The 16,874-nt window shown below is 40.6% G+C and overlaps 1 protein-coding gene across 1 annotated transcript in view; it reads right to left on the reverse strand.

The window, feature by feature from the left end:
- The window catches only part of ARHGAP10 (Rho GTPase activating protein 10), a 328,476-nt gene that overhangs the window by 178,312 nt on the left and 133,290 nt on the right, over positions 1-16,874 (reverse strand). Inside the window, exons 8-10 of the mRNA XM_082838763.1 lie at positions 15,832-15,961; positions 12,744-12,850; positions 10,283-10,377 (exon numbers count right to left, since the gene is read on the reverse strand). Of these exons, the coding sequence (XP_082694889.1) occupies positions 10,283-10,377; positions 12,744-12,850; positions 15,832-15,961 (332 nt within the window). The remainder of the gene's footprint in view (positions 1-10,282; positions 10,378-12,743; positions 12,851-15,831; positions 15,962-16,874) is intronic.

Below are 16,874 nucleotides of genomic sequence, written 5' to 3' on the forward strand. Positions count from 1 at the left end.
AGCAGAACTCCTGAATAATGCACCACGCCCGAAAGGATAACGCCAGACAGAGAGAGCCCTTTGCATTGTGGCTTTATTCATCCCCTGCACTACAACAAATTATGCTATTACACTTTTTTAACTAAAATATACACCCATAAATATTCCTGTAAACACGTAAAAGAAAACAGTACAATTCCATTCAATTCCACAAACTCTTGGAGATGTCTTTTCGAATGCTTTAAAACAGGGCTTCTCAAGAGCAACCCTACTGACAGGTTGGAGCAGACGGTGCTTTCCTGGGGAAGGCTGTCCTGGGCTGGACATTTAGCAGCACTGCTGGCCTCCATCCACTAGACAGTAGTAGCAACAGCCTGCACCCCTGCTGCCCTCCCCATCCCAACTGTGACAATCAAAATGTCCCCAGACACAAAATCACTCACTGTTGAGAACCTCAGACTTCAAGGACTACCTTAACATGTTTTCCCAAGATTTCTATGATTCCTTTTTCTTTGGGCCTTTTTTCCTCGGAGTTTCTAAACTGTGACCAAATCTTCAAGATTAAATTTAACAATCAATTTTTCTAGTATAACCTTCTCCAGCCAGCCCTATTCCCTGTTGCTTCTCAGCTCCCTAAGCACCTTAGACAGACCTCTAAACTGTTTTTTGTTTGCAAACACTCCCAGTCTGCGGGTTCCCTTAAGGTCAGGCCTTCCTTTTAGTCTCTGGTTTACTCTCCCATCCTCAGAGTCAAACACAGTCAATGGTTGTTTAGTTGCCTGAATGGCGTGCACTATAAAATACTTACAAATATTACTCCAGCTAATGTGCTACAGAAACATTCTCATTATTATTCAGTCCAACTGCATGGGCTTCTGGAAGCAGTATGCTCTTAATTCACTCTTTTAAAGTGATAAAGAATACATTACCAGGCACACAGTTGCTAAATAAAGTCTCTGGTATAAATGCAGGCTAAAACGCATACTGCTTCAGATACATAGGTGATTTCATCTTCCCATCACCATCATGAAAATACAAATGGGTGAATTATAAAAATAAGAAGTATCTTGCCAACATCCTTTCAAGTGCAATATACTAGGACCTAGGCAACATCAAACCAAATATAATATTTGAAATGTCAAATTAATGAAAGCAACATGGGAAGCATTTTCTTTAAGTGGCGCCTGGCTGTGATGTGTGGGAGGACGTCACAGAATGGTAATTATTTACCAAGCAAGTGTGTGAGGGTCACAGCACAATGCAGCATGCGGCAGGCTTGCCAGTGAAACGGAAAAGCAAGTTATGTAACAAAATTGTTGGATCCGGGGATATTTCACCTTTCAGGGAGGAACGCTGCACCTCCTGACAAACTTGCCATGGGGAAAGTAACTACACAAAATGCTCTTCTCCAACCTAAAACCAGTGACGTGACCATTTCACAGCTCATGGTATTTGAAGTGTGACTGGCGTGAAGTAGTGAATGTTTATAGTCATTTAAAAGCCTGATTTTAGTTACGGTAAGTATTCCTTTACCTGCAGCAGTGTTCCTTTTTTGTAGGCTTTATTGAGATATAATTCACCATAAAATTTACCTAGAGTGTACAGTTCAACGGCTTTTAACATAGTCACAGAGCTGTACAACCATCTCCAAAATCAATTTTAGAACATTTTCATCACACCCTAAAAAAAAAAAAAAAAAAAAAAAAACCATACCCATTAGCCCTTATTCTTTATTTTCCTCCAAACCCTCAGCCCTGGGGAACCACTAATCTACTTTCTGTCTACACAGATTTGCCTGTGTAGAACATTCTGGATGTTTCATATAAATGGAATCATACGATATGTAGTCTTTTGTGACTGGCTGGTTTCACTCAGCAAACTGCTTTCAAGGTTCATCCACCTTGTAGCATGCTGTAGTGGTTTGATGTAATTTCAAATCTTCTTGTTTATGACAAAAATAAAGTTGTTTATAAAGTGAAGTTGGGAGAGACACTGCTTTGGGAGAGATCCCTGCTGTTCTCCTTACTTGCTGCAGGTAATAAGTCCTTCCTTCTCCTGACTATTGGCTTGACACCCTCCGACAGGTGAACGCAGTTTGGGGGTACCAGAAGGACTCTGCACCCAGCTGCCTTGGAATCTTCTCTGAATGCCACCAAGCTCTCCTTATCATTCCCTGCTTTGTTTTGTTTTTTGCTTTATTCACTTTTTACCAGACTGGACGTTTCCGGGCCTTAGCCACTGACAGTCATATCCTATGTTTTCAAATGCATCCATGTTCAACATGAAATAACTATGTCTTGCTGTAAAACGTCTTTGAAAAGATTTTGATAAATTTCAGTTTTTGGAAGAAAAAATCATTTTATAAAAATAAAAAGAGTGAAGTTGTTTTCAAGAGCAAAGTTATTGGTTTTGTATAAAAGTGAAATTGTGAGTCAGGAGGTCATCAGCCACATCTGAGGTTGCCGACAGCACTCCGTCACTCAGCTAGTGAAGGGCGCTGCTGAAGCCTTCTCAATAAGAACACGTGAAGAAGCAACGGTGGAGAGGGGGGATTTGGACTCTGAATACACAGTTTGTAAGGTCTACTCGAGTGTGTTCGGTCTGGGCAAGGCTACCCTCTGTTGATCTAAACAGCTCTCTGAAGACCGTGGGGCGTTAGCTCCTGCTGTGGTGAAGGTGACTCTTACCAGCAGCGGCAAAAGCCATGCAGCAGCCCCACAAAGAAGATCTTGCCCATCCACACTGGCCCCTTCGTTCCCTAGCAACCGGGGACTTTCCACTTTTGCTTTCAATGGGTCATGCTGTCTCCTCCCAAGAGCCAACTGGTAGAAAGGTACACCTCAACTAAATTTATCCCCTTCATCTTCCCTTGCCTGGAACAACCGTGTAATTAATCTAGTATTGGTTTAGAGTATGTTATTTCTTTATTAGCTTATTAAGAGACGTTACGTATGCTATTAGAGACAGTATACATTGAGACATTATTCATCCTATATGCTACTGGCTGGTGAAATTATTATAATTCCCACAGTGAACCTGTGTTAAATAAAATACTGGCAAAGACAATCTCAGGCTCTGAGAGTAATTTGCCTCAAAACGAAACACAGCATGTATTAGCTCTTCATTTATGTTTACTGTCCAATCATACTTCATCATATGGCCATGCACATTTATCTATCTATTCATCAGCTGATGGATATTTGTGTTGTTTCTACTTTTGGGCTCTTATGAATAATACTTCTATGAACAGTCCTGGGCAAGTCTTTAGGCAGACATGGGTTTTCATTTCTCTTGTTCACATCACTAGGAGCAGAATTTTCTAGGTCATGTAACTTTAACTTTTTGAAGAACTGACAAGTGTGTTTCAAAACAGCTACACCATTTCAAATTCCCACCATCAGTATGTAAGAGTTCCAATTTGTCCACATTCTCACCAAGACTTGTTATTACCTGGCTTTTCAATTACAGTCATCCTAGTGGGTAATACCTCATTGTGGTTTAGATTTGTATTTCCCTAATAGCTAATGATGTCAGGTGTCCTTTGATGTGCTTATACACACCTGTATAGTTTCTTGAGGAAATGTCTAATTCAGAACTTTTGCCCATTTTTAATTGGATTATTTGTCTTTTTATTATTGAGTTCTGAGCTCTTTATATATTCTGGATACAAGTCCCTTATCGGATATATCATTTGCAAGTATTTTCTCCCATTCTCTGGATTATCTTTCCACTTTGTGTTCTTGGCACATGTGTTCCTAAATGCTACCTCTCAACTAAGATAGTCAAAGTAACCTTTCAGTGAACCGAGGGAAGGAAAATGAACCACACATCCTCCCAACCATTGAGAATCAAAGCAGTAACGGCTAGTTGGAAATCAACCCACCCAGCTCTTCTCCCCTTCATTCTTCCTAAGAGATTCCCCAAGTATTAGAACAGCACACGGATTGCTCTCTTCTGTTTCCAGACATTTCCCTGCCTCAGCACTTCCCAGCTTCCTTGCAGCTAGGTATAACCATACAACTCCACTCAGGCCAATGATATATGACCAAAAGTAGTGTGCACTTCCTCTGAAAAGCATTCCTACCACAACAGACAATGCTACATAATAGATGGGGGCCGGCATCTTGGACCTAAGGTGACCAGGAAGGTAAACCGCGCACAAGAGCGGGCAGTGTCTGACCCCAAGCAGCATACCAACGATGACCGGATCCCCTGTAGACTTCCTAACAAAGAGAAGAAATTAAACTCCTACACTGTTTAAGTCATCTTATTTTGAGATTTTCTGTTACGTGCAATCAAACCTGACGAATTCATGTAACAATTAAGTGAAAGCTCTTGATTTACATGTCCACAGATCAAACGCAAGCCCAGGCTCCATTCTGCAGTTGATGGAAGTATTGCCTAGTGTCACAATGTTACCTGACTGCTTTTCCAACACGAGGAATAAAAGATAGCAAAGACTGATACCAGGAAAGAAGACAAAAAACTTTACATGGAACATATGCAGTCAATGGTGAAACTGCTATATGTGAAGGTCTGCAGTAGGAATTCTGTACAAACCCCGTCAGAAACCCATCTGCAATACCCACATGCTCCAAAATGCGTTAAGTTTATTTTCTTTCAGCAGAATACAAATACTGGAGCTCACGGTGCTGCCGTGTGTGCGGAAGAAAAGGACGGTTCACTAACCATCGCCTGATTGAATCTAATCCCGGTCCCGTCACTGCTAGGCAACAATTCAATTTCATTTAATCCAGTACAAATTTGGTGAATGCCCACCACATATAAAGCATTGTAGGAACTAACATGAGGTGCCTACCCTCACGGAATTCATACCTAATAAACAAGGAACAAATTGCTTATAATCCCCAATAGTCGGCTTGGCCAGGAATCAGGGAAATAGACAAAAGAAGAGCCTATCTCATGTCAACTTTTCACTGAATAAATGCCTTCAGAACCCCAGAATCAGGGTGGAGACCTCTGAGAGAGTATACTCCCCTTCTCTCCAGAATTTGCTCCAAAAGTGGGAGACCAACAGCAACACAGTGACAGTGGGGGGTGGCAGGGAACTAAGAGCCGCCAGAAACATCAAACCTGGGGGGGCTGATGGTAACATCAGACCTGAATAGATGTTCCCCTGTTCAGAAATCAGGAAATAAAGCAAAGACAACAGAAGTCTGTAATTCAACTTAATTACAGTCACATGAGCCCAAAGGCTCAAGGAGATACACACATACAGATATTTTCCAAGTTAACCAAAGAGCTTTAGAACAAGACTTACAATGAGCATGTATTACTTTTTTAAAAAGATTTACATGGTAGTATTTATACGATAAGATTGAATTAATATACCCATATAAAATGTTGGGTCCATAAAGAGGGTATATCTTCTTTCCCCCAAGAATTCTTGGAAATTTTACAAAAACCATTCAGTCTCTCCAACCTCTGCACTATTCAAAATGCCTATCACACATCCCAGAAGCAACTGAGTCGGCAGCTGGATATAAAAAGCTGGAGTTCAGGGAAGAGATTCAGGTACAGATACTAAATCTGGGGAGTTACCAACGCATGGATAGCATGGAAAGTCCTGAGGCTGGACAAGATCGTTAGGGCTGCAGAGGGGAGATCTGAAGACTGAGCTCCAGAGAATTCCAACATCAAGAGGTCTGGGAAACGAGGAACTGGCAAAGGAGTCCAAAAAAGATGAAAAGCCATTGGGGTGGGAGAAAAAGCAGGCCAGGTGTGACATTATTGAGCCCCGTGAAGCAAGTGTATCACAGAGGAGAGGGTGACTGGCCATGTCCGATGCTACTGCCAGGAAAGAACAAGAGGACTGAGAACTGCTCACTGGCTGTAGCACACAAGAACATGATGGCCTTAACAGCAACAACAGAAAAACCCAGTGGAGAGGTGGAGGCAAGGGCCTGATTGAAGAGGACGCAAAGGAGCACAAGAGGAAGGAAATGGGAGACCTGAATATAAGAGCTTTTTGAAGAATTTTTGGGACTTCCCTGGTGGTGCAGTGGTTAAGAATCTACCTGCCAATGCAGGGGACACGGGTTCGATTACTGGTCCAGGAAGATCCCACATGCCGCGGAGCCATTAAGCCCGTGCACCACAACTACTGAGCCTGCGCTCTAGAGCCCATGAGCCACAACTACTGAGCCCACGCGTCCTAGAGCCCGTGCTCCACAAGCAAGAGAAGCCACCGCAATGAGAAGCCTGCACACCACAATGAAGAGTAGCCCCCGCTCGCTGCAACTAGAGAAAGCCCGCGCACAGCAACGAAGATCCAATGCTGCAAGAAAAAATAAAATAAAAAAGAAGAAGAATTTCTACTGTTTATGGGAAAAGAGATATGGGCAGCAGACAAAAGAGAAGACTGGTCAAGGCGGGGTTTTTTCACTGGCGATGGTGGTGGTGGTGTTTTTTGTAAAAGATGGATGAAATTAAGAATCAGTTTTGTACGCTGATGGGATTCATCTAGTAGAAAGGGCAAAGCTGGTGTCAAAAAGAAAGAAAGGAAGAAGTGCTTGAGTGACATCCTAAACCAGGAGAGAGGGGAGATGAAGAGGGAATGGAAACAGCTAGACAGAGAGGCTGGCCTCAGTCAGGAACACAGTTCCCACGGTGATGGGGACAGCAGGGCGGGTACCGCTGATGGAGCGGGTATCCATGGCAGTGGATGAGCTCTTCGAATTACCTCTATTTCATCAGGACCGGGAGGCAGTGCCAGAGGCTTAGAGAAGGAGGAAACTGTGAAATATCCGTCAACTAGGAGAATGAAGGAACTAAGACAGTGGAACATGATTTGTGGTTGGGATTAATGGGATTTGAAGCCAGCGGTCAGGAATCGGAAGTGATCCCAGTGAACATGGTAGAATACATTTCTCTAGAAAGAGAGAAGGCAGAGGTGAATCTTAACTTAAGTTGGAGCTGTGCAGACAAGTACAGTAAAGGGAGGGAAGGGCAATGGAGTTGAGTGTACTGAAAAGAGTGACTTTAATGAATGACTGAAATTCACACTTGGCAAGGAAAGAAGTGAGGGTGTGAGGGGCTGAGAACAGTAGGATCAGTTGATTGTAAGCTAAGGATACTTACTAGAAAAGAGTAAGCAGTGAAGAGTAGAAGGTGGTGTCAGAAGGAGAAAGCCTTGCAACTGAGATGACAGAGGGGGTGCCTGTCCTCGTAATGACACGATCTAAGGAGAGAGCACAGAGGGAATGGCTGAGGGAAGGTGAAGAACAGGTGACTGAAGGAGAGGAGCTGAAGGAGAAAGATGCAAAGTCCTACATGAATCACCTGAAATGATACTGCAGTGACTAAGAAAAGCATAAAAGGAAGAGAACTGGAGACACACCATATAAGGAAGATTCTAAAAGTAGTCCCAGGGCTTCCCTGGTGGCACAGTGGTTGAGAGTCTGCCTGCCAATGCAGGGGACACAGGTTCGTGCCCCAGTCCAAGAGGATCCCACATGCCGTGGAGTGGCTGGGCCCGTGAGCCGTGGCCGCTGAGCCTGCGCATCCGGAGCCTTTGCCCCGCAACGGGAGAGGCCACAACAGTGAGAGGGCCACGTACCGCAAAAAATAAAAATAAAAATAAATAAATAAATAAAGTAGTTCCAAACACGGAAAAAGGTAAGAAAGATACAGATTGTAGAGAGACACTCTGAGGGTGAAACCACGTGAATGGACGGCGAAACACAAACAAGACAACAATGGGAAATAACACTTGCGGAGCAATGGCTGAAAATGGACAGGTGCCCAAATTGGGGGAGGACCTGCCTGTTTCACTGTGGAGACAGTCAAAGGACGGGAGAGCTGCAGGAGGTAGACGGTAAACACCAAGTCCAATGCCACTGAAGCTGCCAAGGGCTGTACTCAATTTCCTGCTGGGTGTATTACTGAACGGCTCACCGCAACCTAACTCAACAGGACCACAGCCGAATTCATCATCTTCCTCCACCCTCATGCCTCCTGTGTTTTCCTTCCCCTCCTTCACTCTATACTCTAACATCCAACTTCTCTCTAAATTGGTCTCTAAAAGTCTCCCTCAAACAGATGCACTGGGCTCCATTCCGGCTCCACCACACCAATCAATAACCCTTCCAACCACTCCTGCCGTTTCTAAACTTTCTCTACTCTGCCAGAGTGAATTTTGAAAAATATAACTCTATCACTCAGTGCCCTGCTTAAAACCATTTAATAGGTTAAGCTCAAAAACCTCAAGGTCAGGCCTTTGCCTCCCTTCTCAAGCCTCCTCTCCCATCCTCCCTGGCTCTCTGCTCCAGTGACTCTGGGTGTCCCCCGGGGGGGGGACCTCAAGCGGACCACGCTCTCTCTTGTCTCCAGAACTTTACATATATTATACATCACTCTGCCTGGACTGTGTCTCAATCCCAGCTGACTCCAAATAAGCCTTCAGTTATCAATTTAGACGTCAGATCCTCTGTATGCCTTTCTTGAATCACTTAGATTAGTGGTCCCTCTACACCCGGTTCCCAGAGAGCAGCTCTGAGCGTCAATGGAAATAAATTAGAGATTTCTGCAAGAATGAAGCTGAGAGGGTAAGGATCCAGGCCCCCTACCCCACTTTAATAAGAGAACTCTCTTTTTTTTTTTCTACTTCACATATGCATAAATGTAAAGGTGTTATTTGAAAAGAAGGCATCCCTATAAAGTCGTTTGAAAACCACTAGACTAGATCATCTCTAAGGTCTCCCCCAGTTCTGAGAGTCTCCTTACAAGATGATATCATGAGGGAAATGACTCCATAGTAACCCCTCATCAACCTTTACGAGGGATGGAAAGTAGTTATAATCGTAATAAAGATCCCGATTGCAGAAGAGCACTTGGCACGATCAAGGTCTCAGAGAAAATATAGGGCTGGACAAAAACAATACGAATTGTGTTACTATATGGAAGTACTAGAATTATCCTTTCGAGGCAAAGCAGATGAACCTCATTGAACACATTTTCTAGTAGACAGCGTTGCTGACTCGCCTCTGTCAATTATTTAGGAAACAACACACTTACATGGTTATACTCTGATGCCTGCAGCACAGTGGTCAAGAGCTTGGGGTCTAGAGGCGGATACAAGAGTTCAAATTTCAGCTCTTCCACTTACTAGCTACGTGACCTTAGGAGAATCACTTAAGCTCTCTAGGCCCCAGTCTCTCACCATAAAATGAGAAGGATAATGTCTACCTGATAGAGCTGGGCTGAGGATGAACTGAGATAAAGCACAGAAGAATTCAGAACACTGGCACTTAGAGAAAACTCAGTAAATGCTTACAATGGGTGTATGCACACATATTTATGCTCAAGTTGTATTACACAGCCCGAATCTCTTCTTAAAGTTTTTGAACCAGTCCTAACTGGCTTGAAATTTAACCTCTTTCACAATGACGTTCCCTTTCATTTTTTTCCAGTCTTGGCAAAAGGCACATTAAACCATCTGTCCTTTTCTTTGTAGGGCCATATTTATCATGGTGCATAAGAGCACATTTTTATGTACCTGGTCTTCAGTTCATTTTTTGGAAAGTAAAGCACAGATCTTCCCCCTCTGCACTAACACCATAGACTCAGTTATATCATCTGAGGGAAGAGAAGAATTAATTATTTTTGTATTCCTGGGTCCTGACCTGAAATGAACTTGTGTTTAAAAAATCTCATATTGTGAACTTTTATTATACAAGTATGAAACAGTGTTATCTAAAGACCATCGTTACCAAAACCAGGGCTGGCAAGGAACCTCCACAGTGTCAGCCATTAAAAAAGGAAGTATTCTACGAGTACCGTGATTTTCCTTAGTGCTTCAGGACACAGAAACAAATGCCAGACAAGCAGTAATATTGACAAACAAGCTTCGTTTTTCTTTTTCTTTTTTTTTTTACTTCCTTCTCTCCAGCAAAGATTCTTTTCTAACTAAATAACTAAAAGTCATACCACAAGAAAAAATGAGAACTAGTCTTTGAATAAACAGAGTTTGCCTATGACCCTCCACCACATACAGAGTATATACATGGAAGGCTTAGATCAACGATGAAATGCTCCAAGGTCATTTTTTAAGTGACGACACTAGTTAAGATGATGCCAAACTTCAGCCAAGGCTAAGCTATCACTGCACAGCTAAACACAGTGACCAAGACGAAACAGCCCGCGGTGAATACACAGCCTGGAAAGATAACGAGATACCACTCTTCCAGGCCACAGACATCTCAGTTGCAATTAACTTCTATTTTTTTAAAATCATTTTTTTAAATGACTCTTTTCATAAAGTCCAATAATGCCAATAACTTACCGGTCAGCAGCTTCTACATCAAAACAAAACCTTCTGTCGATGGAGTCAGTATGTCTTCTGATACATTCTTTCAAAAAGAACACCTCTCCGTCCCCCTGCAAAGAATCATTTTAAACATTCTCAAGAACTACAGTATAAACGCATACAGAATTAAGCACCCTATATTTGATGGGGGGAGGAGGCAAGGTTCAGACTTTAGGATCCTCTATCTGGTTCTCTTTCAAACCAGTTTATTTAGAGTCGTAGCCATTTTTTTTAACTTTTTATTTTATATTGAAGTATATTAACAACATTGTGTTAGTTTCAGATGTACAGCAAAGTGATTCAGTTATCCATATACATGTATCTATTCTTTTTCAAATTCTTTTTTGTCACTGTCCTTTTCTTAAGGTTTTCAAGACCCTGCTTTGATTACAATAAAATTAAACCAGACCTTATGAGTGCTAATTTTAAAAGGTGGGTTAACAATACAGTTTCCACATGCCTATATTTGTTATTCTCTTATTGTCCCCTCGTTAAAAGAAGGATGATGTGTTTGTATGTCACATTACATTATACCATATAAAACAGTCCCTATGTAACCATTTCTGACCTTTAAAGACTTCAGTTCCACGGGAATCTACCTAAAAGTACACTAAGGACCCTGGATCAGCCATTGTGAGCATCTAAAGCTGGAACCACTCCAACTATATGGTTTTGCTGTTTCTTAAAGTGAATCACCCTGAATTTATCTTTCTTGAGTTTTCGTTGAAATATCGTACCATTTACCTCCCTAAACCATCCTCCTCATGCTCTTTAAGAGCATTGAAAAGAGGTAGAAAACAGGAAACAGAAGCAACGCAGAAGCAGGTTCCCACTGAGAAACTGTAAGGAGTCTGAGTAAACACTTCTAGACTATTTTAATATTTTCTGGAACATGGGGATCTCTAATATTAAACAAGCATTTGAATATAAAATTATTCAAAATATCAGTCATGTTTTTAAATATATTTTTTATTATTTGGTAGCTCAAACAGAAAGACACCACTAAGCAGACATGTCTTGGGACTTGACAGGAAACTCACACTCCAACCTCATGCTCAGTTTATAACTGAAATGTACAGAGATGCTGAAGTGAACCCATATTTATCCTTTTACTACAACTTTTGATTGTATCAGTGGCCCTCTGAAATGTGAAATAATCGCGGGCATCTGGTGAATGAATTGTGCACTGCTGCTGTTCATTCATGGAATTTGCTCTTTTATTAAAAAGCAACAAATTTTGCTTTCTATGCATCTGACACATTACATTTGACAAACATAAATTACTGCGATCTTTAAAACAACACTACCACCACAAAACAACAACGACAAAAACTCTCACGCTCAGTCTTAACCCATCACCCTCCAAGGGTGACAACCTCACTTCCTCCTCTTTGCCATGGACTTGATTTTCCATGTCTATTTCAATATCACAAAAATGCGTTTGTATTATAAGCGGCTTTAAATATTTTTCAGGAAGATGCAAAGTATGTGTAAATACAAGTGAACTTGGGTTAATTCTGTATTCACATAAGAAAAATTATGCCCATCCACCCAGCAAGCAATGAATTAACCTTAAAATGCATTACCAGGTATGTGCAACACTAGTGGAAGGAGCTTTGTTTTGACTGCTACTGTTGTCACGAGCTGCAGTTTCCGTTTTAAAACAAAGATCCCCTTTCCGACCCAGCCAGCTCCTAAGGGCTTCTCGCCCTTTTCCAGCTATCATGAGTTCCTTTGCTTTTTACTTCTGTGGGAGGAGTAAGCTAAATGGGGAGTGTCTAAGTGAGAACATTAAAGTTTAAGTGAAAAACAGTAAACTTCGTTACAGATCATCTACTCTATATAATCTTTTCATCTGTATGAATCTATGTGTGCACATCAGGCCTCCCGTATAAATCCTGAGCAGACAAACCACTGAGTCATGAAAGTCTGTTGTAGGTGTTAACTGGATCTTCCAATAACAGGGACACAAAATGATTCTACTCTTCTCCTTAAAAAAAAAAAAAAAACTGACCATAAAGACCCATGCCAACAATTCAGAAAACACAGGAATTATTTTCTGGCCTATTTTATTTAAAAAAAAAAAAAAAAAGATTTTCATTCTAAAAACAAAATGAAAGTATTTATCATGAGTGAATATAAACAACATTAAAAAGATACCCTCAAAGACCACCTCACAGAGAATATAAAGTATAAAAGGAAAGCCTTGGGACTTCCCTGGTGGTCCAGTGGGTAAGACTCTGCGCTCCCAATACAGGGGGCCCAGGTTCAATCCCTGATTAGGGAACTAGATCTCACATGCATGCCACACTAAGAAGCCCACATGCCGCAACTGAAGATCCTGCATGCAGCAACTAAGACCTGTTGCAGCAAAAAATAATAAATAAATAAGTAAATATTTTTTAAAAAAAATAAATAAATAAAAGCAAAGACTTACTAGTTTCCCCCCAGATCTGTGCTCGAACGGAATGATGTTGAACTTCTTGGCCGCTTTCCGATACATGCAGTAGTGTTTGACCCAGCTGGAACCAAACGGAGGAGGCCCTTCAACAAGAGACATAACTTTAAATCAACAAGAACTTACTGTATTGCACAGGGAACTCTATTCAATATTCTGTAATAACCTAAATGGGAAAAGAATTTGAGAAAGAATAGATACATATATATGTATAACTGAATCACTTTGCTGTATACCTGAAACTAACACACATTGTTAATCAACTCTGCTCCAATATAAAATAAAAAGTAACCTGAAACTACCACAACATTGTAAATCAACTCTACTCCAATAAAAATTTAAGAAATAAAATAAAAATTAAATTAAAAAGAAAAAGAAAAGAAACAGGACTTTACATTTTTTCCTCATAAAGAAGCAGATATGCAGAGTTCTAAACACAATCCTGAAGAGGAAAAACCCAAGAAGCAGCAACTAACACAGCTCGAGGAAACAAATCAGCAACACAGCTGGTCTCAGACATGGGAAAAACAAGGGGAAATAAGAAAGCTCGTAGAGACAGTCCTAAGAGTTTTCAGCAACACGGAAGTAATTTCAAGACATACTTTTCAAATAATTTGCTAGACTGTTATCTCATACCTGAAAATCTCTTAATTGTAAACTATGCTTCTTGTTTGTGTCTACGTATGAAGAGCTCATGAGGGTTTCAAGAATTCCACTGAATAAATGTGATGGTTTTGGATTCAATTCTGGCCTCTAAAAAATGACAGAACTGTAGAATCACAGTGCAGAAAAGCATTTAGTCTATAAATCGATCTAGTGCTTAAATCCACTGAAGCACCTTGTAAGTGGCTGCCCTTACTAACAATGGTAAAGCTAAGCTTTTTTGCAGCATGTGGAATCTTAGTTCCCCGACCAGAGATCGAACCCGTGTCCCTTGCATTGGAAGCACAGAGTCTTAACCACTGGACCGCCAGGGAAGTCCTACTGTCTTTTTCATCTAAAAAGTCTTAGGCTTAGACCAAATGCCTGAGAAATGGCTAAGTCAAACCTCAGAGTCTTTGGCCCCAAATATCAAGGAAGGTCCTTCACTGATTAAGCTGCCATCCCCTCCTGACACCACCCAACCCTACTCAACCAGCTCTGAGCATAGAGAATAGTGATGGTTTTTCACACCATCCAAGCTTCAGGCAATACTGCAGGAGAGGGTACAACACGGACTCCAGCCTAGGACAATTCCACCACTGAGGAGGTGTATGATCCAGGAAACATTGTTTACTCCTCAGTGTTTCCATGTTCTCATTGGTAAATGGGGTGATACCAGCACTGTACACTTCACAGGGGTTTTTAATGGATTAAATGAAACAAGTTGGATAAAGAGCTTAGCACAGTGCCTGGCATACTGCTAACAAGTGAAGAATTCTGTCACTATTGTTTTTTTTGTTTTTTTCAGTCCAATTTCAGCCCCGTTTCTCTCAAAGCCAGTAAGTTAAGCAACAGTTATGAATCTAAAAATCAAAATTTCCTGTGATTTTTCGCTTTGGACATATAATACAAAATTTCTATCCTTCTCATGTCTCCACCCTGTATTTTTAGTTCTTTCAAATTAAATAAACAAACTGAGATTAAGAGGATAAAAAAAAATTAAAGGCGGAAGGATGGATTGGGAGCTTGGGATTAACAGATGCAAACTAGTAAATACAGGACGGATAAACAACAAGGTCCTACAGTACAGCACAGGCAATTATATTCAATATCCTGTGATAAATCACAATGGAAAAGAATATGAAAAAGAATATATATATATGTATGTATAACTGACTCACTTTGCTATACAGCAGAAATTAACACAACACTGTAAATCAACTATACTTCAATACAATTTTTAAAAAAATAAAACATTCACTCTATACACACTTCAATAGCTGTTGTGCTATTGTTCCTAACGGCACCTTTAGAAACGGCATGCTTTTACTGTTCAACCAAAATATGTAAAAATAAATTACCTCTCAGTTTTTTTGAAAAAAAAAAGAAAGATTAAAAAATTAGAAAAATTTAGAGTTCTGCCATGCCAGTAACTGTTCATCATGAGCCGTGAAGGCTAAGCCCACATTAAAGAAGGGCAAATGTTAAAAGAACCCCTATTCTGCGATTGCATATAACATGAACCTCCGTATCACATGGCTGTTCCATGAGTCTCTCTGCTATGAAGTTATTCAGTTTGAAAATCCTGTAAATCAGCCACTTAACAAACAAAAACTCTAAAGCACCCGGCGGGAAGGGAGAGAAACAGGAAATACAGAAGCATTTTCACATACTCCTCCCCCTACTGGCTAGCAATCAAGCCCTACAGTTGAAGAGGTAAACTTTAAGAGCTTCGTTAAAATAAGACCAAACTCTCAGAAGTCTGAAATCGTCTTGGGGTGCCTTAATTTCCAAATAAGGATACTCTACACACTGCATAACAGCTAAGATGGCAACAATGCTGAAAATTCAGTGAGACAAGTTAGTATGTCAACTAGGAGTATTTTTTTTGTAGCCGTATGCAATTGCCCTGAAAATTTCAACAAGAACAAAAAACCATCTCAAATAAATGTGCAAAGAAATAATGTGAAAGAAGAAGAGAAATATGTCCTTCTTGACTTTAACATGGAGGAACAGAGTTATGGGGAGAGGGGTGCATACGCATATGAATGTGTGTGTGTGTGTGTCTGTGTGTGTGAGTGAGATAAAGATGGGTGGGGATGAGAGGAAATGAGGAAAAAGGTACTATCCCACCTCGCTTTCAGTCTGTCACCAAATCCCGGCTCCCTTGCAAGCAAGTTTTAACAAAGTGTGGCACAGAATTCGGGGGGTGTGGCTGGAAAGCAGGGTGCTCACAGAGTTCCTAATCTCACCGTCCCCTCCCTAGAGCAGGAATGTGTTTTCCCAAAAAAATCCAACGTATGCCTTCCAGGATAGGAGAGAGCAAGAAAGCGGTAGGAATAATTACTCCAAAAGTATCAAATTACAGTGAGAGTTTTAAACTAATTTTTAATTAGTTATTCATCACTGTTGGAGAGCCTCTTACTTTTTTCCTGTACATACAGGTAGCCTTCCGCTGTGAACTGACTCGCTCGTTTGTGGTCCTTGGGATTCTGTCTAATCTTGTTCATAAGCTCTTCCACTTCTGACCTTGTTCCTTCAAAACGATTCCGTGTCTGAAAAGGATTTCAAAAACACATACAAGTTTTAAGTTCCCACAGGAGATTGTTCATGTCTGTTTTTAAGTCTCTGGATAACTATAATTAAATTTGTAGTGTTTTTGTACAAATTTCTCAAAATATACCCATCCTTTCCCACGTATCTCTTTGTTGAGATCACTGTGCAAAGAAAAAAAAATTAGTGGTTAAGTAGTTAACAGAGATATAGAAACCAAGGTTACTATAGGTTATTTACTTTTGAAGCTTTCTAACACCAAGAATAATTCTATTATTCAACACAAGAATTCCTGCCTGCAGGTCTCACAATATTACTAAATCTTACATTTAAAAAATGTAAAAAAAATAGGCCATAAAATATCTATCTGGGAAGTCTTTCCTTTGCAACAATCAATCTGACTCATTACTATTATCTCAGCAATATGTCTAAGAATTCAGAATCTGAAAAACTTAATTCTTCTTTGCAAACTAATAAACATCAGTGTCATTTTTTCCAGGTCATGGCAATTGCACTTGAAAATGATGTTTCTTCATCGAAGAAGGAAGTAGGGGGGAATCTCACTTACAAATAATGTCTTTGATATCTAAAAAGACAAATCACATTTCTGAAGTCCAGGAGACTTGGGATGTCAATATCTCTGTCAAATGGCTAGACTGAAAATGGACATGCAAGGTGAAGTGACGAAAATACCCAGGCAAACCTGACGAGTCAGCAGCACCAAGTTTCTCGACATTTCTTCCATCTACATTCAAAAATAATTGTATTAATACCGAAAAACTGCTGATGTGAAACTGTGGAAGAGCTAAGATGAAAAATTATTATTGAAATTCCTCCTCTCTCCTCCCTACAATGAAAGGGGTTACCAAGAGTTCTAAATGCAGAAAAATGATAGAATGGTACATTTTTTAGGGG

The sequence above is a fragment of the Leucopleurus acutus genome, assembly GCF_964270905.1.
Source record: "Leucopleurus acutus genome assembly, chromosome: 4".
NCBI lineage: Eukaryota > Metazoa > Chordata > Mammalia > Artiodactyla > Delphinidae > Leucopleurus > Leucopleurus acutus.